Source organism: Chiloscyllium plagiosum, chromosome 42 (genome assembly GCF_004010195.1).
Source record: "Chiloscyllium plagiosum isolate BGI_BamShark_2017 chromosome 42, ASM401019v2, whole genome shotgun sequence".
Lineage (NCBI taxonomy): Eukaryota > Metazoa > Chordata > Chondrichthyes > Orectolobiformes > Hemiscylliidae > Chiloscyllium > Chiloscyllium plagiosum.
Genome location: NC_057751.1, coordinates 9,840,351 through 9,867,551, shown reverse-complemented (window position 1 = coordinate 9,867,551; position 27,201 = coordinate 9,840,351). Strand labels below are relative to the sequence as shown.

Here is a 27,201-nt window from a genome sequence, read left to right as displayed (position 1 = left end):
GGAACATTGTTCTGAGCCTGCTACAAACTAGTTAGTGAAATGGCTGGAAGTCAGTCCTCTGGAGAGAGCAGAGGTGGCCTGCAAAGCTCACCTCATCTGCGTTTGGCATTGCCAATGTAAAGGAGAATGCATATAATAAATGAGATTGAATGAAGTACAAGTAAACCACTGCTTAATTTGCAAAGTGTTTTTAAAGCCGAAGGACAGTGACGATGACAGTGGAGAATGGGAAGTTTTACAACTTCTGTGAGTGCACAGTTAGATGCCATGGGTGGGGTTGGAGAGAAAGTGTAAGCAGTGAAGGAAGAGTGGACTAGGGTATCATAGAGGGATTCTAAACCTTGAAACAGTCACTCAAAGTAATCATTACTTTCAGAAATCTCACCTGTTCAGACACTGTTTATTCAGTAAAATATGCTGATTTTCTCAAACATTAAAGGCTGCTTTGCATTAAATGACTTGTGCTTTCAAAACCTCAAAAATGCGGGTGCCAAAAAAATTCACCAAGTTAACACTGGTTATTGTTCTATTAACATTTATTTATTTATTTATTTATGGCTGACATTTAAGTTGTTTTAGTACTTTGAATTTCAAACCAAATGATCTTCATACACATGTCCGAATTTATGGAATGCATAGAATATAACACAAATTACCAAAAGTAAACTTACAAATAACACTGAACAACTAAACAATGTGTACATCTCATCAAAATCAATGCAGAATAAATACAAGCAAAACATTTGCTTAAGACAGAGTTAGACACAACCAGAATTAACCTCTGATGTACTCACAAGGGCTATAACTCAAAGGAGAGCAAGTCCACAAGTATGAGCAGTATGATCGAAAGAGAAAACTCAATTGAAGAGAGAAGTCATTGACCAAGACAGCATGGAAAGGCTACTTTCCTAACATTGCACACTCAAATAAAAAAAGTGCTTCCAGTTTCATGCAGAATGCAATACAAAAAGCCTGTATTTTCCAAGCTATTTACCAACACATACAGTTACATATATTGGTAAAGACCACATTGTACCCCAAGTACCTTGATCGATCTCCATCCAAGTCCAAACACAGGAGAACGTTGGATCAGATCCAGACAAAGAAAAGATGGAATAAAATTGCCAGATCGCCTGAAGTTGCCGAATATGTTACAAATACATGTTCTTCAACAGAGATAATCAAATGTGTAAACCACCAGAAGTTTAAAGGGATTGCACAAAAATGCAAATTCTAAGTGCTGACAAGTGACTTCTGGAGTCAGACTTCGGGCAAAATACAAAAATACTAACTGCCAATGCTAACACTCCACAATAATTGTAGCAGGTACACTACAGCAACTATCAGTTGTGTTTAAGAAGTGCAGCAGATGAAGCATTCCACAAATCTTGTTCGATTCAAATTCAGAAAAATAGATCAATTTCCAAAAGACCTCCTGTACGAATTCAGCAGCTGCTTCTTCTGTGCTATAAGATACACTTACATGACAGCAAGTCTTTGCACCATTGCAAAGAAATCAAACTTTTCATGTGAGAATGTGATGTTGCAAAATAACATGTTTTAATTGCTTCTGTTGTTTACTGAATATTATCATCAACTGGGATCTTTAATCAACACATTACTAAGTGGAAGACACATATGAATTATCAATTAATAGTCATGAGTTGCCGATGACAGGTAGACAACCAGCTCAGCACCTTTACCATACTTGAAAACACAATGGCAACAAATCAACCATTCATTCGTGAGCCTCTCTGAAATATTCACAAACCCACGGTTGTGACCAAGACAATCTTGCTCAGAGGCCAGCATTACCAGCAGATCTGATAAAACAGATGCTCCAAATCCAACTCAGGATGAAAGATCTCAAAATAATCACAAGCAAAATCACAAATGCTTGCTTTGTTCAAATACCAGAATTTTCAAGAGTTAAAACACCACAGGAAATGAATAGGTCACGTGACAAAATAAAGAATACATGAATGCTGCACTGAAAGTTAATGCTTTGCACCAGAGTCTCTTGGATAGAACTCTGCCAGGATGCTCTGTGGGATTCGTTTTAGCATCTCCTTGGGGAAGATTCGCAACAACTGCCAGCCGATGTCCAGGGTCTCATATACAGTGCGGTTTTCATAAGCTCCTAAAGGAATAAAGTCAGAAAGCTAAAGATTCCTTTGTGAGTAAACAAGATTTTCCAAAACTTGGGATACATAGGTAAAATTTTTAAAACAATCAAAATAACATGCAATTATTTGCACATATACATGATCTATCCTTGTGTTTCCAGGATTTCTTGGATTTTACAAATCATAGCTATGTAGGCCAGATGTCAATGATTCATCTGTCATAAGAGGCCATGCCAGAAAGCACTGTTCTCCACTGACAGGGCTATTTTCACATGGAAAGAGATTAAACAATGTGCAACATTCAATGTTACCTTCAATTTAACAGCTACATGAACTAACAGTTGAGGCAAGAGATTTTAAATACCAAAGATACCAAGCTTATTGACGATCTATTGTAAATCTACAGCGGTCATCTGACATCATGTTTTGTAAAGAGGGCAATGCAACAGATGTTTCCAACTTTGACATGAAGAACAGTCATTAGAATTCTCACGTATTGAGAGAAGCCTTACCCTGAGCAATGAAATTCTTTTCAAATTTCTGCAGGAATTCCAGGAACAGCAAGTCATCAGCAGTCAAAGCTTCCTCTCCAACCACAGCTTTCATAGCCTGGACATCCTTACCTATAGCATAGCATGCGTACTGAAGAAATATAAACACAAGTAAGGACGTCATCAGAAGACTTGGAGGATTTTGGGCATCATGCCTTTTAAGCTTGACAACTTTAAGTTCTACACAACACTTGTTAACTTAATTTCTTTGCCTGAATGTTGCCTCAGCTTGCCTCAGCGCAAGTTTGTGTGTGGCGCAGAGTTGAGCTTCATACCCCATATCCACATTAACACCAATAATCATGTCCCCACCTCAACCTCACTGATGCTAAGGATTCAGCTGCCAGAGAACGAATGACTTGAAAGCACACTCCCTCGAATAACATCAAATGTTCTGGTTTCCCTTCTTGCAAAAGTGAGGAAAAAGAGCGAGGCCATTCAGTAATTACGTCTGGAAGAACTTCTTTCTGAAAAAGGCAGTCACAATCTGGCACTCTGTCCTCTTAAAAAACTGTGACGACTACATCAGCTAAAAATTAAGCTGAATCAGTTAAGTTGAAACTTTGAACATTTGTTTTTTGGCAGTTCTATTAATGACTACAGATCCAAGGCAAGCAAACACAAACTGAAAGATAAATCAACCATAAAGGAATTAAATGGTAAAACAGGTTTGAGGGGCTGAATGACTCCTTCAGTTCCTGTGTTTCTCACCAGCTGGTTAGAGACATCTGCATGATCCTTGCGTGTCATACCCTCTCCTATCGCTGACTTCATCAATCTTGACAGTGAAGGTAGCACATTAATTGGAGGGTATATCTGTGGGGCAGCAGCACAAAATAAAATGAGGAATCAAATAACAGTGATGGGAATTCTCACACCAAAAGCTTTTTTCTTTTCAAAAAGCACAAGTAAATTGAGAAAGCTAAAATTTCATGCATATAATGCTGTAAATTAGGTTGATGGTCAGTTTTTTTTTTGCTGTTTTTACTTTGTCACTCACTCATGATGATAGTTTGGCAAGATCTTTGGAAGCAGTACTTCAACCAGCGCACAATATTTTTAGTTTTAATAGGAATGCTGCATCAGGTGCTTATCCACTATTAAGATGCAGAAGTAAAAGAGCAATCTGCAAAGATTTACCTGCCGATTGTGCAACTGTCGATCAACATAGATCTGTCCTTCAGTGATGTAGCCAGTTAAGTCAGGGATGGGATGAGTGATATCTGCATTCAGCACAGACAACACCAAGAAAAAAGATTAAGTCTAAAATAAGATAGAACTCAGAGTTTAGTTGATATTTTGTGTAAAGACAAGGCAAAACTCGACTTTTGTTTCATTTTTAAGAACTTGATTTTGTAGCTTGGTACCAGGAAGTCTCAAGCACATCTGTTATTGGATGTTTGATGAGGTTTTAGAAAACTTTGAATTGAAAAGATGGGATTCTGACTGTAGGTTTGCTCGCCGAGCAAGAAGGTTCATTTTCAGACATTTCATCACCATACTAGGTAATACCTGCAGTGAGCCTCCGGATGAAGCACTGGTGGCGTCGCCCACTTTCGATTTGTGTGTTTGAGTTTCCTTGGGTTGGTGATGTCATTTCCTGTGGTGACATCAGTTCCTACGATGATGTCATTTCCTGCTCTTTCTCTCGGGAGTGGCAAATGGGATCCAAGTCAAATGTGTTTGTTGATAGAGTTCTGATTGGAAAGCCATGCTTCTAGGAATTCTCATGCGTGTCTCTGTTTGGCTTGTCCTTGGATGGATCTGTTGTCCCAGTCGAAGTGGTGTCCTTTTCCATCCGTATGTAACGACACTAGTGAGAGTGCACATGTCTTTTTGTGGCTAGTTTATGTTCATGTATCCTGGTGGCTAGTTTTCTGCCCATTTGTCCGATGCAGTGTTTGTTACAATTTTTGCAAGGCATTTTGTAAATGACATTAGCTTTGCTTGTTGTCTGTTTAGGGTCTTTCAAGTTCATTAGCTGCTGTTTTAGTGTATTGGTGGGTTTAGTGAGCAAAATTAGGGTGCATGATATTGGGGGCAAAGTACTAACTTGGATTGAAAGTTGGTTGGCTGATAGGAAACAAAGAGTAGTGATAAACGCTCCATTTTGGAATGGCAGGCAGTGACCAGAGGGGTACCGGAGGCATCAGTACTGGGACTGCAGCTTTTTACAATATATGTTAATGATATAGAAGAAGGTATTAGTAATAACATTAGCAAATTTGCTGATGATACTAAGCTGGGTGGCAGGGTGAAATGTGATGAGGATGTTAGGAGATTACAGGGTGACCTGGACAAGTCAAGTGAGGGGTCAGATGCATAGCAGATGCAGTTTAATGTATGGTTATCCACTTTGGTAGCAAGAACAGGAAGGCAGATTACTACCTAAATGGAATCAATCTAGGTAAAGGGGCAATACAGAGAGATCTGGGTGTTCTTGTACACCAGTCAATGAAGGTAAGCATGCAGGTACAGCAGGTCGTGAAGAAGGCTAATAGCATGCTGGCCTTCATAACAAGAGGGATTGAGTATAGAAGCAAAGAGGTTCTTCTGCAGCTGAACAGGGCCCTGGTGAGACTACACCTGGAGTACTGTGTGCAGTTCTGGTCTCCAAATTTGAGGAAAGACATTCTGGCTATTGAGGGAGTGCAGCGTAGGTTCACGGAGAAACTTCTTCACCCAGAGAGTGGTGGCTGTGTGGAATGCTCTGCCCCAGAGGGCAGTGGAGGCCCAGTCTCTGGATTCATTTAAAAAAAAGAGTTGGATAGAGCTCTCAAGGATTGTGGAGTCAATGGTTATAGAGATAAGGCAGGAACAGGATCCTGATTTAGGATGATCAGCCATGATCATATTGAATGGTGGTGCAGGCTCGAAGGGCAGAATGGCCTACTCCTGCACCTATTGTCTATTGTCTACCATGAGGCCAAGAGGTCTGAGTAGGCTGGCAGTAATTTCCAAGATGTCTTGGATGTAGGGGAGAGGGGCTAGGGTTTCTGGACGTGTTTTGTCTGCTTGGTGGGGTTTGTTGCTGAGAAATCGGATTACACATCGATCCTAAGACAAGCCAAACAGAGACACGCATGTGAATTCCTCGAAACATGGCATTCCAACCAGAGTTCCATCAATAAACACATTTGCTACCTCCTGAGAAAAAGAACAGGAAATGGCATCACCATAGGAAATGATGTCACCACCGGAAATGACATCACCAACCCAAGGAAACCCAAACACACAAATAGAAAGCGGGCTTCACCACCAGTGCTTCATCCGGAGGCTCATTGAAGACATGTCATGTTATGAAATGTCTGAAAACCTTCCTGCTCAGCGAGCAAACCTGTATCCAGAACCTCAACCTGAGCTACAAATCTTCACAAAAACTTGCTCAAAAGATGGGAGTTAGTGCATTTAAGAAAAGGTGGAGACAAAAGAGACAATGCTATCACCTCATGACAGGGACCCAGGGACACAAGGGCACACAAAAATCCACAAATCAGTAAGTCAGTCCATCTTTCAGAAATTATCTCCGATTTGGTAATCTTTTTACTCTGCAGAAATGCATCAAATTGACTATGGAACCAACTTATACCAAATTTATAATTGGAATCCTCTGTTTAAACTTGAGCAATTATCAAAGTTTATAAACTGTAATAATTGTTCTATTTGTGAACACTGTTTTGCGCTCAGAAGTCAGACATCTGTAAACTCTAGCAGCCAGAGCACACTTTGCCCTCGCGTTACTCGACGGCTACACTCAGTTCTGTACCAGAACATGAAAGCAAGGGAGTTCATCTCTCCGATGAAACGTCTTGCACAAAACTTAATTAAGTTTCTTTTGAGTGCCTCAGGGAGAGAATGCTTGCTCAATATTGAATACATACACACAAGTTCGCCAGAAGTAAAACAGTTGTAATCGTGCCAGTCTTACTGAGAAGCCTGAGTGACGAGATTGGTGCTTGCGCGGATATTGCTGAGACGGATAAAAGAATATGGAGACTAAAACTTTTCCAACAATTTGGCCTGGTGAAATACATGTGTTTCTTGTCAAATAAATGTTTTATTTGTGTCTTGACAACACATTTGAAGACTCTGTGTTCAGTAACTGCCCTCCACAGTTCAAACAAATGTTGCATCAATTCAGGTTTCATACTCCAGTCTGTCATGTCTCATATGAAGATCATAACAAAAGCCAACACCTCCACGACTACATATTGTCAGGAAAAACGCAGCAGTCTACGAGAGGGCACAAACTGTTACAGACTGGGAGTCAAGACGGATCCAATTTGCACTTTTTTTTTGCATGGTTTGCCTTCTTGAAGCCTGGTGATTAGATTTTCTCAACTACTGGAGCAGGATACAGTTTTAAAGCAACAGGCAGTTTCATTATTACCCCTTTCTTGGTCAGATGGGAAACACATCACCTGTGCTGTACCTTATTATTCGCATTTTTATAAAAGTACATTATGTCATACTTAATCCTGGACATATGATTACAAAAATACATGCATCATTCCTCAGAATTTGAAACATGAGACTCAGTCTGCTTTGGAAAGCGCAATTTCACTATTAGTATGAGCGTAAACAGCAGTACTGGGAGAAACTCTATCAATGGTATAAAAATAATAACCATTTGGAGAGATATGCACTGAAGTAATCTGGCCTCTTATGTATTCTCAATCATAACTGCTCCACCATGAGGAATTTTCAGATGCCTTGGCTCCAAGCTTCAGAGTTCTGTCCCAATACCTTGCTTGCCTCCTTCAAGACATCCTTGAATTTCTTATTGTGTCTTGGTATCATATTTTTCTTGGTCCTGAAACATATCTTGGAATGTTTCATTTCATACCTAATGTGATAATATAACACCTAGCCATAACTTAGTTGGGGCACAAGTTCATGAGGATACATTATAAAAAGATTACAAACAGTCTCCTGGAACATTTTTAAAGACTTCCAGAAAATTTCAGATAATGTCGAATGAATGAAACTACTTATCCAGGAGAAGGCCTTGCTTCATAATTCAATTATCATGTCGGTGAAAACATTGCACCTAACTTTGTTATTTGGTCGATTGTTAACAATTTACCTCGTTTGATTTGTTTATTCTCTTCCGTTTGGAGGAACTTTCAGGCTACCTAAGGACCAGCAAACATTTGAAGTGACACCCACAGCAAATTTTTATTGAAGAGTATTTATCCTCACTGAGATAATGCTTACCATCATTAGGCATGGTTAGGATGGGGATCTGTGTGATGGAACCATTCCTGCCCTCCACACGCCCAGCTCTCTCATAAATGGTGGCCAAATCGGTATACATATATCCAGGGAAACCACGACGACCGGGCACTTCCTCTCGAGCTGCTGAGACCTAGCATGATTGAACAATTCGACAAAATATTGTCAGCTTGTTTACATACTGATACAGTGGGCAATTGTGGTGGGTATATGATGATCAACTGACTTGTCAGAAATATATTGTAGGAAATTGCAGAAAAGAGGAGAAATGTGACAGGTCTGTCAGCAATTCTTAAAAATCCAACCTTGAAATTTCTCTCCATATTTAAAAGATTTTCTGTTCATTAACTCTTTTTATAAATTTCCTTCAGAGATTTTGCTGCTACTGTGAACACCCCACGATGTCAGCAGATGTAGCCGTGCACAATACTGCAGAAACAACTTAAGCACATGCAAGAAACAAAACAATACATGGAAAATTCTAGGACTGCATTATCTCCCTCTGTGTAAAACTGAATGCCTCAAAAACCTTCATCAATTACCTAAAAGAACTGTTTCAATACAGTGCTCGAAGCTACTTTGGCTGGAAATACAGCAATACATTTCAGAGTAGAAAAAACCCACAGACAAATACATTCTATGCACATATCTAATATGGAATGTTTAACAAGGCTGTTCAATTGATTAGCTGAACAATATTTTTGAAAGTTTATTTCAGTTTTTTTGTCTGAATTTACCTCTCTGAGTGCCTCTGCATATGAGCTCATATCGGTGAGAATAACCAACACATGCTTTTCACACTGGTACGCAAGGAACTCAGCTGTCGTCAGTGCAAGGCGAGGAGTGATAATACGCTCAATGCTGTGAGAGATAAGTCAACATTTAGTGTAGAAATAACAAAGCTTCCAGAAATAAAAATATGCATTATCTTTCAGAAATGAGCTCCAACTTGACAATCTTTTTAGTCTGTAGAAATGTATGAAACTGATTCCGGAGTCAACTAATCATGAATAAATAACTTGAATTCTCTATTTTCTAAAAGTGAACCTAACTCAACATTTTTAAAATTGTGATGAACTCTTCTTTTTGTTAGCATTTATTGTGCTCAGAGTGGCTGCATTTAATTCTGCACAAGGACAATTCAGAGGGTCACTGATGAGGAGTTCTAAAGTTACAGGGAGTAGCGGTGGGTGGAGGTGGCGGTGATAGAAGCAAGAGAGAGAGAGCAACGACATGTTAGGAGTTTGCCAGTTGCTTTGCTGCTGTGAACACACTGAACTGCAGAAATTTTGGACAGGGGATTCATTAAAATGTCAAGGACTGTTGGATTTTGCTGTGCTCTAAGAACTCAGGAACTGGATGCCAACCAAGTGTGTTGGAATCAGGAAACATCATGAGGGGCTAACAAAATGGGGTGATGTTGGAAGAAGCCATGAAGGGACTGGAAGAAGTCTGTGAACATGAATACTTCAGTGAATGCTCAGAAAAAGGGTTGAAAAGCTGTCATGCAGTATGTGCTTGATGCAACTGAGAAAACTTAGACCAGGACAAAATCATTGGAGGAGGACTGGCTGGATGAACCTAGTTGTCTGTGAAAAGTCAGAGTATGTTTGTGACTAAGTAGTGGAGTGCAGTTCTGGAGTTCAAATTAAATGCATAAACAGCATTCAACTCTCTGCACAAGCGTCAGCTCAAACTGATCATATCTTCCCAACATTATGGAATGCATCATAAGGCCTTCACGAACACCATACTCTCCACTCCAACACACTCAAGTCAGTGTAATGCTGACATAAATTTACTTGTAAATGAGAATACAGTGGAAGAAAATGACTTACGTTGGATCATTGGCTAGATTCAGGAACAGACACACATTGTCCATTGACCCATTCTCCTCAAAGTCTGACTTGAAGAATCTGGCAGTCTCCATGTTTACCTTGAAGGAACAGAATTTTGTTGTGACTTTCAATTCACTCAGTCCTCTCAAAATGTTGAATTAATTAATTTCTCATGGTTCACCTCTTGGAATATTTAGCCATAATTGTGCGGGAATCAAAAAAGTGGGCTTTCAAAGAATCAAATTATGGAATCCCTGCAATGCGGAAGCAGGCCATTTGGCCCATCAGTTTACCCTCCAAAGAGCATCTCACCCAAACCCATCAGCCCAAACCCGATCCCCAAATGCCCCGCATTTCCCATGGCTAATCCACCTAACCTCCGCATCACTGGACGCTATTGTCAATTTAGCATGGCTAATCCACCTAACCTGCACATCTTTGCATTGCGGGAGAAAACCAGAGCACCCAGAGGAAACCCACGCAGACAGAGGGAGAACACAGACAGTCACTCGAGAGTGGAATCAAACTTGGGATCCCGAGCACTGCGAGGCAGTGCTGCTATCCACTGAGCTACTGTGCTGCAGACTTTCTAGTCTGACTTAAAAAGAACTGATTTGAAGAAAAGGCACTAATGTTGAACCATACTTGTCTACCTGTTTATTGCATCCTAGCCTCTCAATTTTGGGTCTTCCTCTATTCTCACAATATATAGGTACTCCAAATAGATAAAGTAGCCATGGAGGGCATCATCAACATGGTGACTAACTACTCAGAATAAAACTATGGGATGTGAGGAGGCTATTTGCCTCACCAACTTCAGTGGGCCCAAAACAGAAACTATATTTTCAACATCTCCACCAAATTCAACCTTCGGTACATCATCTTGAACTCACATATTTCCCAGAATACTTCCCAGCAACTGTGTGGAGGTTCTGTCACTGCTACCTCAGTTAGGTCTGCTGCAGTTCACAAAACACATGGCAGACCTATGTGACTGGAATATATGCAGATCAACGACAGTCACAACAATATGAAAATACAGAAGCCATTCCAACTCCCTCTGCTTCTGTAGCATGTAGCAATTTTCTGGACTGTATGCCTTTTTCCCTCAGTCAATAAATGTTATCAAGGTAATTTGAACAATGAGAAACTGAACAGACCAAAGAGTTTGAGCAGTGTTCAACTTGTCAAAGGACACAATTTGGATTGTTTTGGCAAAGTTGAGAAGTCATTGAATACTTACACCCATTGCAGCAAAGACAATGGCAAAGTTCTCTTCACTATAATCCATAACATCTTTGCTTTTTCTTACGAGACCAGCTTGACGACAAATCTGGGCAGCAATCTATACAAAGAGGATGTGTCAGGATCACCAAGATTGATCATGTTGTTGTTACCACAAAATAAGATTCAGCTTACCTAGTATTTTGATGATGTCTATTTTGTGCCATTTATATGAACTATCCTCACTAAGCTTACATGTTATTTTTAAAATAACAGTCTGCAGTCCAAATGTTCAACATACCACAAAATGTCAGCTCATGCCTAACAAGCTTTTCGAGCTACGGATACACTGTCTCCTTTACAATGTACTTAGGTACATCTGGTCACAAATTACAACTGCAGAGCTGCTCCAAATAGGAAACATTCGTTTCACACAAATTGTTCTTTTTTTAAAGGTCCGCACATGTCCTCCTTCAACTATAAATCAGAGTGATAGACTGCACTCCTATCCCTTGCCATTGCTCTCGTTGGTCTTTGCTTGCCTAACACCAAATAGAACTCACATTTCTTACAGACGTCATTTGAGAAGGTAAAATGCTCCACTCAGCTGTGGTTTCAACTCAAAACAATCTGTGGACCATTGTGTGGCACAGGAGACAGCTTCTCATATCTATAAAGCTGCAGTCTGAGGAATGCCTCATCTGATTGTTTTTAGAGAGATAAATAGACTCTGTCACTAACCTCATTGTGTGGTAAACCAGCTGCTGAGAAAATGGGTATTTTCTGTCCTCGTGCAATACTATTCATGCCATCAATTGCAGATATTCCAGTCTGAATCATCTCCTCAGGATAAATACGACATTGAGGATTTATAGGCTGACCTGAGAAATCCCAATCATGAAGAAATACAATTTAAAAAAAACTATTTGTAACCAGCCATAAAGATGTCAGGAGATCTTGTTAGTTAAGTGTAACATTTGGTAATCATGCCCTCAGTTAAGTCTCATTTCCTCAACACTCAAATGCTGTGCCCTTCAACAAACTGGAAGGAAAAACAAGTTATTACACAGCAAAAGCATCAGGGAATCTGGGATTTGAATAAACAATGGGGCAAATAGCATACTTTGATAAGATTTGAGTAGAACAAAACAAAGAAATAACAGAGGGGAAAACTAGAGTCAAACAAACAGAGATGAAAAGGTAACAAAAGAGATTCTACTAGGAGAGAAAAGAGAGTCAGGAAAGAAAAACAAAAATAAATTATGGAGAACAATTTTGTGATCCATAGCAATGAACCTGACTAAATTCAAGTTCAAACAGTTTAGCCGATTTCAGGAATATCAATCCTAATATTAAATAAAAATTGCCTGTTTAAGTTCTTGGTCTAACTCAGTGCAACAACTTAACTTGGCAGAGAGTGAACTGTCATTTTATGAGGGAAAGTGAAGTATGGAGCAGGTTTCAGAGATGACAAGGTCAGCAAGTGCTTCTTCCCTGCCATTGTAAATAGGAAACATATCAATGCCTGTGCAATAAACGCATCATTACTTGCTGCAAAATCTGAGTGAATGCTTGCTTGTTAAAAAATGGTCAAAATCTGGAAGTTTGTTGTCATGTATCAAATGTTCAGCAGTTTCTTCCATGAATCACATCAGCAAAGAAAATAATCAATCAGTGCACACTAACCGTCAATCAAGAGAAGTATTAGTCTCTATTTAGTGATGTTAGTTAAGGAAAAAAAGTTGATTAGACCACAGAAAGAACTTGCTGTTGTTACTTGAATCATGGCATGGGATCTCAATACTCACCTCAGGATCAGATAATCTTTGTTTAATATGTCCATCAAAACATGACAGCATGATATTACAGTATAGTAGTTCCCCTGTACCCGCAGGGGATACGTTCCAAGACCTACCGCAGAAGCCCGAAATCATGCATAGGAACAAACCCATTCATTTAATTGGGAAATTTAGCTTCCCATCAGCCCCCAGTCCCTGGTTCCAGAAGGTTCCTTATAATATGTTCAGGCTGCAGTAAACCGTGGTTAACTGAAACTGTGTAAAACGAATCCACGGATACAGGTTCGCCCTGTACTCTGTGCATTAGACTCAAGTTTTCGTTTAAATATTTTCCCTCAAAGCCAAGCGACATTTAGAGTAGAAACTTGACTTGGAAGGTTTGAAACAAAGTTTACATCATCATGCTCATGTTGTTCCACAGCTTGCATAAAGTTTAGTAGTAAATATTTTTTCCACCACAAAACATAGTTATTGCCCTTGGGTTTCAGAGGAGATAACTGAGCAGAGTTGCCACTTTTGATCATTATCTACTGGGCTGTGCAAGCATCTATGTGAATGTCAATGGTCGTCATGAGATTGCATTGTGATGCACCATGCAATGTACTATGTTCAGCACTAACTGACTAACTCATGGAAGAACAATATTCACAAAACCTAAGTCCCAGAAGATGACAATTCAATCACACCTGAGTCTCGATCACAGTATTCAGGGATTTGGCAGGAATAACTTTGGACAATTAGTTTTAAATCTCATTACATTATTTATAGGAATAAATGTATTCTCATACCCATAATGTCCAAGTAGTCCTCAGCAAGCACAGTGGGACCTCTGTCAATTGGCTTTCCAGATCCATTGAACACACGACCTGAAATAAATAGAAAAGTGACATTTTAAACTCAAGGTTTGAACATTTTTTTTAAATTAGTTGAATGACTGTTCAACAAGACATTTTCCCACCGCAATACCAGATACAGAGAGGAACTCAGATTTGATTCATGTTGTTAAAACACAACAGACCACAATCCAGCAAAATAGAAAATATTAGGTTGAAGATGCACCATATTACACTCTGCTCATTTTGTCTAAAATGTGCGTTTGAATCCAGTCAACCTACTAATTCAGAAAGAGCTTTCATTCAAAATAGCTTCAATAGATTACATTAGATTCCCGCTGAGCAGTGAACCTCAACACACAAACTTCGGAAACTGGCTCAGGCAATTGCAATTAAAAATAGAGGAGCAAAGAAAACTGAAATCATACACTCTTTTTGAGCCAAATCATACTGAAATGAAATTTGAATTAGTGAATTCTTGGAAATATCTGAGTCATCAACACAGAAAAGTTTTAACATTTTGCACCTGATAAGAAAAAAAAAAATCAATTTTAAAAGCTAACTTTCAGTTCAAAGTAAATTATCTTGTGCTTTTGTAGTTATTGTTAATTCTTAAATGCCTTCATGGTCAGTCTCCAAGTCCTTTCAGACATAATAAGTCATTCATTTTTCAAACAGAATGAAGAAAAACAACGCGTCATTGGGATTTACAGATGATTTCCCAACATTAAATTACTCTCATTCTTCGCAATAATTCACCAGGAGTGCAATCAGCACAAAGTGCACAACAGGGGGAGAACAGGCACTGGATGCAGATTACTGGCACTGTGCAGCACTACATCTGCATTTCGACCTCATCCATTATCTTACATCCACTCTCAATCACTTCCAGTTTGATTCAATACAAGAACAGCTTGTCAATCAAGACTCCAACTTGATAACCACCATTCTAAGTGCACTCGACATTCGAGGTCATGGTATCCTGGACACTTACCAAGCATATCTTCAGACACTGGGGTGCGCAGAATGTCTCCAGTGAACTCACAGCTTGTTTTCTTCGCATCAATACCAGAGGTTCCTTCGAACACCTGTTAAGCAGGTTAAAAACTTATATGTGTAATACTCCATGAGTGTTTCAACTCTTATGAGGTTCATATTTCACTCCCCTCACTGGCATGGCATATTGTGGAACGACCTCTTACAACATCTACATATTAAGTCCTCGGGTTTGTTCAACAGAAGGATTATTGACTGTTCTTTCTCTGACATCAGAGAGGATAGGCATTTGTTTGAAGTGTCAAACAATCTCGAATGTGCCTACAGTTTTCGACTTCTGCAATTAAAGATTCCTCCCAATTGCTTAACTTATGGTCACCCCTTTGCTTATGTGGCTCGAGTTCAAGAGATTTTCACTACTTCGGAACAGCCTGATCCAAATCACTGTCATGGCGTCAGAGAGATGTACAGCATGGAAACAGACCCTTCAGTTTAACTCGTCCATGCTGACCAGATATCCTAAGCTAATCTGGTCCCATTTGTCAGCACGTGGCCCATATCCCTCGAAACCCTATTCATTTACCCATCCAGATGCCTTTTAAATGCTGTAATTGTATCAGCCTCCACCACTGCCTCTTGCAGCTCATTCCATACTCGCACCACTCTCTGCGTGAAAACATTGTCCCATACATCCCTTTTATGTCTTTCCCCTCTCATTCTAACCCTATGCCTCTAGTTCTGACCCTCCACTCCCACCCCAGGGAAAAGACCTTGTCTATTTATCCTATCCATGCCCCTCATGATTTTATAAACTTCTATAAGGTCACCGCTCAGCCTCCAATGCTCCAGGGAAAACTGCCCCAGCCTATTCAGCCTCTCCCTCTCGCTCAAATCTTCCAACACTGACAACATCCTTGTAAACTGGGCGGCACGGTGGCACAGTGGTTAGCACTGCTGCCTCACAGCGCCAGAGACCCGGGTTCAATTCCCGCCTCAGGCGACCGACTGTGTGGAATTTGCACATTCTCCCCGTGTCTGCGTGGGTTTCCTCCGGGTGCTCCGGTTTCCTCCCACAGTCCAAAGATGTGCAGGTCAGGTGAATTGGCCATGCTAAATTCACATCAAATTGCCCGTGGTGTTAGGTAAGGGGTACATGTAGGGGTATGGGTGGGTTGCGCTTCGGCGGGGCGGTGTGGACTTGTTGGGCCGAAGGGCCTGTTTCCACACTGTAAGTAATCTAATCTAAAAAAATCTTTTCTGAACCCTTTCAAGTTTCACAACATCCTTCCAATAGGAAGGAGACCAGGACTGCACATAATATTCCAGAAGTGGCCTAACCAACATCCTGTACAGCCGCGACATGATCTCCCAACTCCTGTACTCAATGCTCTGACCAATAAAGCAAAGCATACCAAACACCTTCTTCTCTATGCTATCTACCTGCGACTCTACTTTCAAGGAACTATGAACCTGCACTCCAAGGTCTCTTTATTTACACTGTCACCACACAATATGAGGTACAGGCCCAATGTAGTGGAGTGACTATTGAGAACAATGCCTTACTGACACTCAGAAATAATTTTCCATCACAACCACGTCCCAAAAACAAAATGAATTAACCAATGCAAATTTAATACAGGTTTATCAGCACTTTATTTTAAAAAAAAACAATCACTCTCAGGATGTGGGTGTTACTGGCCAGGCTGGTGTTTACTCCAACCTCAATATGCTGTCATGAATCAGAGATGGTTCTTGCTGTTGAACATGTCTGATAGCAGTAGTTTTGCCTTCTAAGTGACTTGACAAAAGGCTTCAGAAATCACTTTGAAAGCCAACTCCTTTCTGTTGCTGTTGTGTCTTATAAGGCATTTGAGTCACATTTCTTTCTCTGAACAGACATGGATTCTACCGGTTTTATGACCACTTTTACCAGTACCAGATTTTCATTTCCAGATTTCACTAGAAATTGAGTTCAAATTCTGAAAATGCCGTGACAGGTAAGGAGACTCGACTCATGCATCTGAGTCATGGACTTTCAGTACTAGGCTATGGATTACTTGCCCACCCATACAGCAAACAAACCCATGTCAAATGTCACAGAACGACAGAACAGAAATTACCTTTGTGGATGCTATCAGCCTTCCGACTGACAACAAACAGACCAGGTGTATGGCTTAAGCAAAGAAGGGAGCCTCAGAGAAATCACACAAAATAGGGAGAATCAATATTCCAACAAAAATCTAGAGTTCACACATGAACAAGGAAACTTGCTGAAACAAATGTGAGAAATTCCACAAGTTATTCACAAATACTCCAGCACAATCAGTTTAGAAACAAAGAAGTTATACCTTTGACTTTAACCTTACTTAATCACCAGAGACCTGATCCTCTCTCCCAATGCTGACTCAACTGCTGTGCACATCCCGTGGCACAATTTGCCACCCTGATCAATGTTAAACTTCTGTTATTTATTCACCTGGGTGCTAACAGTTTGAATGCTTCATCATACCTGAACCACTGCCTTCGAGCCACTCACTTCCAGGATCTGTCCGCTGCGTTTGGTGCCATCTGGCAGCGTCAGGTGCACGATCTCAGCATATCTGGGAAACTGGAGGTAAAAGGTAAAGAATCTGGTACTTGTAAAAGATGGCAGATATTTCACATAAAACATTTTACACGATTGCATCTGGTATTCCAGCAAATTCTAACAAGTATAATTCAAATTCACATGATTTTAATAGTAATTAAAATAAATTACCAAGAAAACTGCAATACCATTTTAGTATTGTATTTTGGGACTATGAGGCCTCATTGATCAAGTTAAATGAAACACAAATTCACAAACTGCCAAGTTAGTACTGAAACTTAACACATTCTTTAGATTATTAATGAATGCCTGCAAATTACTTGTCTATCAAAATAATACACCATAACTAGTATACTGTCACATACGAAAAATAATCAGAAATCACCTAGATATAGGTAGAGATCAATGAGACAGCATTTGTAAAACTACAGAATCCGACTGTGCAGGAAGAAGTCAAATGCTAACTTGTGCCTGTGCTGCTTCTTTTCAGAGGTACCCAATTTCATTGTACATTCCAGCTTTTATCCTGTTAACTGCAAAAAGCCACTCTCTTCAAGTACATGTCCAATTACCTTTCCAGAGTTTGCACTCAATATGATTTCAACACCATTACATGTGGTACTTCCCGGATCTAAATTTCTCTCTTTTCGTTTGCTTATCATGTTAAATCAAGAATCTCTTGTTCTTGGCCCACTCAGTGAAGTTTCTCCCTTCTATCTTTGTTAAAATTCCTCATTCTTTGTAATAGTCTATTAAAATGCTCTGCAATCTTCTGTCTCCAAACAATTCCAGATTATCCAATCTATTTCCACAGCAGATGTCTCAGAGGCCTGGTATCATTATTGTAAACTTCCTCTGCACCCTCTCGAAGGCATTGACAACAAGCCACAAATGCACATAAAATTCTTCATCAGTACTCAGTCAATGACCTATAAAGCTTTAGCTCGAATTCCTGCTGCCTGTATACTTGCTTAAAATCTTTGTCAATTTACTGTGTCATCCTCAAAGATATGTTAACATGCACCTTTGCTCTTCCATCCACTCACAAGCCTGTCAATTAGATGATATTGCATCTCCACATTGTTCTTTCCAAAACGTTTCACTTCTCAATTGCCTACCATATGACAGCTCATTTCTTTAGTGTCAAACACCTGACAGGTCTGCAACTATCCCACTTACTAGTAACTATATTGCCAGCTTCTGTTTCATTTGAATTTCAGAACTATACTCCCTTTATCCAACCCAACACAAACAAACATATCAGCAAAGCAATGACTGTTCTACTATCCCCTGGGACTTTGCCCTAGTCAGAGGAACATCTGTTCAGCACAGCTCTCTGCAACATATCCTTTTACAATTACATACCCAAATTGTATTTGCTTGTTTAACATCATGAGCTCAGATTTCCCAAGACAGTCATTAACTGTCAATTTACTTCAGTGAACATCTTTGAAAATTAAAAAATTGTTTGCATAACCACAATGAAACCTGTTACCAAATTTTATCAAAATTTGTCAGCCAGACATAATTTATTTAAACTAAATCTCTGCTGTCTATTCCTTATTAACTCATAGCTCTCTAAGAGAGAATTAATTTTGTGCATAACAATCATCTGTAATAGCTTTCCTAGCATGAATAAAAGACTGACTGACTGACTGACAATTATCACTCTTTAAGCAGGGATGGAACATCTGCATTCCACCATTCCTCGATTCCAAAGGAGAACTGAAAGGATGTGGAAGTTTATTCTATCACCACCAGTAACTTACCCAGCAATCTCTCAGGTCGCTCACCTGGGTCAGGTGACTTGTCCAGTTTGAATGATGTCATCTTATTCAGCAGGTCCTTTTCTCAAGATTCATTCATTCATTCATTCAGCACACCAATCATGTGTGAACAAGAAAAATTTCCCATTTCTCAATAATGGTCACCATGATCACATAACATAAAACCCAGGTGTCTCTAATGAAAGAATTGCTCCCACAAATCCTTTCTGATAGGTAATCTAATCTAATCTAATGTTTAGTTCTCATTTCTGCCTGAGTTTAATCCAGATCTGTACAACTGCATGAGATTTAAGTTTCATAGCATAACTAATGTGGCAACTTACTTTTGTAGATCACCAATGTTATATGTAACACTCTTCGCACTTTACATTAACATTCCATTGCTGTGCTTATTTGGTTCCTCTATCAAAATGTGCAATATTCTTGCTTCAGTTTCTGGTCATCTCTCTTTGTTTTCCATGCCACTTATCTCTCTCTTTTGTTTCTGCACCCAACCCTTCTCTCCACTAAGTCAATTTGAACCCTTCCCCATAAGATGAGAACCATTATCCTCACTCTGTTCAAGGTACGACCTGTCTCATTTACACATATCCTTCCTGCACCAGAACCTGCAGACCTTTCTCCCACAGATATTCAACCTGCACTAGCAGTAATGCAAGAAGCACCACCTTTGAGATACTGCTCAATTATATTCAGAAATTCTGTCCAGAAGAATTAAAATCTTGACTGCCCAATGTCATGAGTTCCAACACAAAGCCTTAACCTGGCGCCTGGGAGACCTCTCTAATTCCTAACAAGTGTCAAATGAATTTATACAGTTGTGGCAATGTGTAGGTGAGTTTCTTAGAGTTGTCTCGAGGTCACCAAACTCTCTCAGATTCAACACTGAGTTTAAGTTCTCATATTCATAGGATTTGAACAGCCCAGCAGTCATTGTCCATCCCAAACTGCACTGGATTTGGTGGTGTTAGGATGCAGGAAACATGATTCAGCATTGAGACATAGAAGCCATGAAGTAACTGCAATATATGCCCAAGACAGTCTGGTGTGTGACTTGGTGGGTAAAGGAAGTGATGGTACTCTCTTGAACCTGTTACCTTGACTTGAGAGTTTAGGTCACAAGTTCTGGAGAAGCTGCTGAAAAGGCCTTGGCAGATTGTCACAGTGCACCATGTGAAGGTTCAAAACAATCATATCACAGCAGAATATAGATTTAATACAACTTACACAAGATTTTCTGAAAACTGAACGAGATTCAAAAATAAAATGAAATACAGGGCTTAAATATTTTTCGAAGTAACGCTAAGTAAGAGAGAAGCAGCGATATACATGAAAGAGAATATATTCATAATGAGGTTTAATGGACATAAAAAGATGTTTATAATCAAAATAACATGATTTGAAATGATGAATAATGTTGGATGACAGAATCCAAACTGTGCAAAGAAAAAGGAAGAGAAAACCTAAGTACAGAAGAGCACAGAGATCAATTATTATTTTAAGATATTTTAATTGCACATGGTTTTAGACAGCAAGCACGTCAGCAGCAAAACCAGAGCAAAGGAAATAGAATTCCTAAAACATGCAAATGGCTCCTTCCTCAAAAGTATTTTTTATACATTTATAAGGAAAAGCACCGTTAGACTTGATTATTTGATTCCAATTAAATTAGCTGCAGGAGACAAAAGGGGCTCAACATATCAAAAATAGTGACCATAGTATGATGTGACTGCAGGTCAAAATAGAATATTGCTGCAGAAATAAAGATAGAACAAAGCAGATCAAACTGAAGATGACTCAGAGCACTGAGTTTGAAAGGCAACTGGGAATACAGAATTTGAAGTCAACACAAGAATTTTTAAAAGGCAAGCTGCAAAACTATATTAATTTGTTCAATGAATGTTAATGGCAAGGCCTGAATTTCTTGCCCATCACCAAGTGTCCTTGAAAATGTGGTGATGATTAGTCACCTTCGTGGAAGGAGATGCTATTAGTACAATCACAAGAAGGGAGTTCTAAGATTCTGGTATATAGTGACAGCAACAAATTAGCAATGGTTCCAAGTTCAAACAAAGTAAGACAGAAAAAATATATTGCAATGAAAATCAGCATTATTTCAAGTTTCAGATTACCATTAATACATAGAGATAAAACCGAAACTAAACTTGTCAGTAAATCATGGATTAAAAAAAAACTACACTTTGTGACAAGGTTGCATTGTCCTTGGTTTTTTTGAGGAGGAATTTTAAAGTCAGTGGTGCTGAAATGACTGAGACACTGCCCAAGTCAAAAGGGGAGACCTTTAGGTTTTTTCGAAACAGTTGGACAATTGAAGGGGAGTGGCCTCTTTTCCCAGTTCAGGTTTTTCTAGTTTGGTTTAGTTTTAGTTTTAGCAGGCAGTCAGAAGCTACTGGTAGCATAGAAACAGTGAAAAGAGGTTCCATGCTTCAACAGAGATCTTGCCTGAACTTTCTCTCTGAAATGCCCTGCCTGTGAGAACCTGTGTTTTAATTTACCCATTTGCCAAGGGGCGTGTTTATGGGATGTTGTGGGAATTGGAAAAGCTTTGTTCAGTTGTGATTTCGAGTCAGTTGGATTTTCAAATTGTTAAGTTTTTCTAAATTTTATTTTCTTTTGTTTGTGTTTCAACTGTCCTGTGTAAATAAACTGTTTTACTTAAAGCCAAGTGGTTTGGCCGGCTGCATCACTCCTGGGTTATCCACTTACATCTGCCTTTTAAAAAAAGGCAACGTTAGGGTCTGGGCCAACTTGTTCAAATATTTTGAGGGGGTCTGGTCTGGTCCATAACAACTTCGATTGCAGGAAAACTGGAAACGATGGAAAAGCAGAGGCATTTATGTCCAAGTCACCTATCCCAAAAAAAAGTTTCTGAAATGGCAAAAGATAGGGAATGTAAAAATGGAACAAAAAGTGAGTCAGGCACAGATTTTTACTCTGCTTGGTGGGTTTGACAACATAACATTTCAATGAAAAGACTTCAAAACTTGAAACATTATCTGACAGAAGGAATTCAGGGGATGATTCAAAAGATTACATTATGAATAAATGGGACAGACAACATACATACCGACTGTTTCCACCGACTGAGTTGACTTGAGCAACGGAGACATAAGATTTAAATATAAAAATATTTCAGAAAAAGTGAAGAGGAAGCTTTTGTTTTTGGAACCAAGGTATTGAGAGGTTGTGGAATTGGTGACTTAAGCACAGGCTATGCTGACATTTTAAAACAGATAGGTGGAAAAGGAGAGAGGGATCTTGCAACAGGGCAACTGCCCAAGATGAGAACAATTGTTTGCCTGTCGGACATCCAAAAATTGGATGTGATGAAACAACTGAGAGATGCGAAGCAACTTGACAGAAACATTAAGCTCTGTACCTTCACTTGGTCCAGGATTACCAAGGGCCCATTAACACCAGATACAGTCTTGTAAGCTGCAAAGTAAAACGCTGCATTAGTTGTTATTCTGACATAACTGAACATAGAATTTGATGACTAGGCTGCAGAATCAGTGTTAAATTTGATCAACTTTAAATTTATATTTCCAACATGCAAACTTGCACAAATTGTAAAGGCTCAAGTCAAGTTTTGCAGCACCTGACATTTTATTTGCAACGTTTTGCCTGTATGTTCTGAATAATGAGGAAGAGCTGGTTTTGTGTTTTGGGATTTGTGTAAGATATTTTAGGACATTGCTTGTAGGTATTGCTTGTATCAAAGCAAGCCCTTTGGCTTGACCATTAAAGACCATTCATTACACTGGTACCACTGGAAGTGGTGCACAACCTATGGGCTTGTACAAGGGCCAACAGAATCAGAGCATCAAATCATTTACGATGCCAATGTGACCCTCAATAAAAATTAAATAAGCAACTCCAGCTCCAAGAATACTCTGAACAAGTAGATCATCAATGATGTTAATGTTGAAACAGGAGGAGAAAGTGAGGTCTGCAGACGCTGGAGATCAAAGCTGAAACTTTATTGCTGGAACAGCACAGCAGGTCAGGCAGCATCTAGGGAACAGAAGATTCGACGTTTCGGGCACATTCCTGAAGAAGGGCATGTGCCCGAAACGTCGAATCTTCTGTTCCCTAGATGCTGCCTGACCTGCTGTGCTGTTCCAGCAATAAAGTTTCAGCTTTAATGTTGAAACAGAAAAAGCTGTAAAAATAGGTGGTAAAAGAAAGGTCAGATTATCCTCTTTGAATGTGAGAAAAACAAATCTGAACAGTTCCTTAATGCAGAGAGACTGGGAGCTGTGGAAGAGCAAGCTATTTCAAACTTTCTGAAAACAAGGCACAAAAGACTAGATGGTAGATACAAAGTGAAGTTGAAAAGGTGAATAAAAATGTTGCTCTTTCTACGAAGGGGCTTGTAATGCAAAGAGACAAAGCTATGCCTCAATTATGTAGAATTTTGGTCAGATCACATATGGGATTCGGTCAGTTCAGGCAACCAAACCTCAAAATGAACAAAGCAGGGGTGCTACAGAGATTTATCAGAATTATAGTTGAACGTTTCTACTTATGGTATTCAGGCAAATTGCATATATTCCAATTGTACACTTTTGAGTTTCGAGAGTTCAGGATGATCTCAGCAACATATTTTGATTGAAGGGCAGATGCAGAGAAACAATTTGCTCTGCTTTAGGAATTCAAAATAGTGTTAAAACCAGCACAAAGCCACTTAAGGACCAAATTGGGAAGCGTTTTCAAACAAAGTATCATTGAATACACTCAAATTCACTCACTGAAGATGTCAATTAGGCCAACTCAAATGTTCAAAACTGAAATCAACTTGTCATTTTATTCAGCAATGAATACAAATCGAAGTTGAGTAAATGCAACTGAAGCACAAGTTAAAGTGATAAATGATCCACTTCTCTTACTATGTTGGGTTAAGTAGAATTATGATTTTGGATTTCATAGATCCATGTTTTTAATTCATAAAAAAGGCCATAATGCCGTGAATTTATGACTCCAGGCAAAGCCAGCAATTAAATGAATTCTTGAGGAAGATTCTGACCAGAACAGCAAGAGATAAAGCTAGAAGGGAGATCCTGGGCAGCTCAGTGAGTTTCTAAAGAAACGACAACCTGTTCCATGAAAATTCTCAAATCCCACTCGAGGTTTCAGCTGTTTTTGTTTCTGGTTTTTGACAGAAGTAACCTCATGCATTTTGCCATGCAAACTGCATTTCAATCACCTACTGCCTCAGACAGTAAAGGGAAAAGTCAAAAGCCCACCTTTCTTTTGTGGCGAAGCAGAAATTGAGTGAGGCTGGGTTTGACCTGTAGGCAGGGATATGAACAATTCACCATAAATGATGCTGAAGTCTTCATTGTGCTATTCAAAGGTTGGGCATAAATTTTGCCTATAATTTACCTGCAGTGGCATAACAAGTAATTGAAGAAGACCTTAAGGTACGTGTGCAGACATGTGTGTAGTCACAAGTCTGTCACCATTGTGCAGATCTGAAACAAGTTGCAAACTGGAAAATAACTAACCCTCGGACTGAAGAGACTTTTTTTTTGGAATTTTCACATCAAGTGTCATGCAATTAAATCTCCAGTGTGTCACAAAAATAAATGCTTGAGCCTTTGTTTTGACACCGCAGCAGTGAAAAATGTACCTTCCTGACAGTTTGCAAATTCAGTCTCCCACCCTTCAACTTTGTGTGGGAGCATTATTTTCCCACACATGTGCAAATGAGTATCGTTCACCCTCTTAACTTCACCTCAAAACAGTATGCAAATAATTGTATCCCATATCACAACTCCACAGTTTATTGACGATAGAAAACTTGGAAATATTCATTCCGTCAGACATAAGGTGGGTGCAGTGGATTGGTCTGGGGGGTTGGATGTGGGGTGGGGGTGGATATGGTTTGGGTGGCAAGGTGGATGTGTGTTCTGAGGGAGGAGGTTGGATTTGGAGTGGGTGGGTGCAGATGTGGAGTGGATGCAGTGGCGTGGGGCAGATGCTGGGTGAAATGGGGAGATCAGGGTGGATGCGACAGCGAGGTGGATCTGGAGGCGGGGTGGGGGAAGGTCGTTTCAGAGAGGTGGAGGGGGAAACAGGAAGGGCTGACAACAGCCACACGGACTGAAATGCTTCAGAAAAAAATTAAATATACGTTTAACTCATATTAATATATATGATACCAAGAAGCGAAGCTGAAAGCAATCATGAACTTTTCAACTGCTTCCCAGCGAAGGGAACTTACAATGTATGTATAATGCTGCCGTGTCTGTCATAATTATCGGATGTGCATTCATTGTCTTTTTGTTTTTGTCCGCCTCTGGTGTCACGTTCATTTCCTAAACAGTTTGAGAATAAGTGACTCAGACCACTCTACTCCAGAGACAGAGAAATAAGCCCAGTCTGTCATCTCGGAGCTAAATTTCCCGCCCCCGCGCTGGTAACTAGCTCGTTCTGTGTTTTGTTTCGGGTCTGGTCCCCTTCCTTTGCCAAGCAGTGTGCGTGTGAGTGACTGAGTGGACATGGGGAGGGGGGGGAAGAGGGTGACATCCTCCTGCAGCTTGTTGTTGCTCCACTCCCACAGACAGGGCCGCACGGTTCCCCCACCCCACATCCTCTCACCCCCCCGGTCACCCATTCTCACACACGTGTGGAACACTCACTCAGCCGCGGCTGCGACATGTAGTCCCTGCTGACCGCCTGGGCGTGTTCTCGGCCCCCCGAGCCCGTGATATCGCCCATGGCTCCGTTCACCAATCGCCCGACCCCCTTCGTCGCCATCTTGTCTCTCACGGCCGAGGCGACGGGGGAGGAAGCCACTGCGCACGCTCCCTCACGCATCTCCGGCCCACGGCCGGCAACACACCGAGTGCGCACGCGCACAGTGCGGTCCCCAGCTGCTGCAGCCGTGCGCATGCGCCTGTTGCTGTCCTTGGTGCTGGAAATGATCCCGCTGTTTTGATTTGGCACTGAAGGACTGCCCCTTGTCTTCAACAGGCATATGAGCTGGGCAAAGATTTCAAATGAAAGGGGACAATGTCGGAAGCACCCCCCCAAAAAACTTCATCACTTCGGATTTGAAACCATTAAACCCTGCTTTCCTATCCTCCCCATAGATCCCTCCAGACCTGCTGAGTTTCTCCAGCAATTTCTATTTTCATTTCAGATTTCCAACACACGCAGTCGTTTGTTCAATACAAGATCGTGCTTTTTTATGCCTTCCTTACTGTAAAACTCAACATTTTCTTGCAACTGAGCATTAGATCAAGGTTGTAAATGTGAAGCATACAAACTTGCAAGGCATTATGTGAAGAGGCTGTAATTCAGCCAATCACTTGAGTACTTGTTTTGAAAGTAAGCTTATTTATCATACGTTTATCTCCTTCTTATAGTTTAGATTAGATTAGATTAGATTATTTACACCGTGGAAACAGGCCCTCCGGCCCAACAAGTCCACACCGACCCGCCGAAGCGCAACCCTACAATGAGTAATCAGACCCACTGATTCTTGTGTCACTCTGTAGCAGGCAGAAAATGCTTTCACGTGTGGTCTAAGACTTGGAGATTAGATTCCCTACAGTGCGGAAACAGGCCATTTGGCCCAACAAGTCCAAACCGACCCTACAAAGAGTAACTCACTCAGATCCATTTCCCTCTGACTAATGCACCTAACACTATGGGAAATTTAGCATGGCCGTTTCACCTGACCTGCATACCTTTTGGACTGTGGGAGGAAACTGGAGCACCTGGAAGAAACCCACACAGACAGTCACCCAAGGCTGGAATCGAACTCAGGTCCCTGGCGTTGTGAGGCAGCAGTGTTAACCACTGAGACATCATGCCACCCACTCTGACTAAAAATTGGAAGAAGGTCTTTCAGGACAACAGTGAGGAAGCAGTTAAATCTCAGAAATTGACAGAAGTTTGGAAGTTACATCCACACATGATAATTGATACTGAGTCAATTGTAAATTTTAAATTTGTGCTGATCAGTTTCTGTTAAACACTATGTAGAATTCAGTTTCAGATCAGCCAAATTTTCATTGATGGTAACTAAGGCTGTCAGGGCTAAATGGCCTATTTCTTGTCCAAAGTTCCCTTAAACACAACACATGTTTTCAAACTTAGTAGAAATTCAGAGAAACACCAATGTTTTCAAAATTAAGCAGCAGTCATCCAAAAAGCTGGCCACTCCATTGACTCAGAATTCTTTCTGTCTCACA

General features: G+C 40.2%; 1 protein-coding gene across 1 annotated transcript; it reads right to left on the bottom strand.

The window, feature by feature from the left end:
* Positions 1-534: 534 nt before the first annotated feature.
* LOC122543094 (V-type proton ATPase subunit B, brain isoform) lies at positions 535-25,834 on the bottom strand. The gene is made up of 14 exons (XM_043681345.1): positions 25,642-25,834; positions 22,377-22,432; positions 17,112-17,210; positions 14,601-14,694; positions 13,562-13,639; positions 11,716-11,855; positions 10,994-11,095; positions 9,751-9,848; positions 8,650-8,773; positions 7,895-8,045; positions 3,818-3,900; positions 3,389-3,493; positions 2,639-2,768; positions 535-2,140 (listed from the first exon to the last, which is right to left on the bottom strand). The coding sequence occupies exons 1-14, from the start codon at positions 25,817-25,819 to the stop codon at positions 1,998-2,000; spliced, it is 1,581 nt and encodes a 526-aa protein (XP_043537280.1). The 5' UTR covers positions 25,820-25,834; the 3' UTR covers positions 535-1,997.
* Between the last annotated feature and the right edge of the window lie 1,367 nt (positions 25,835-27,201).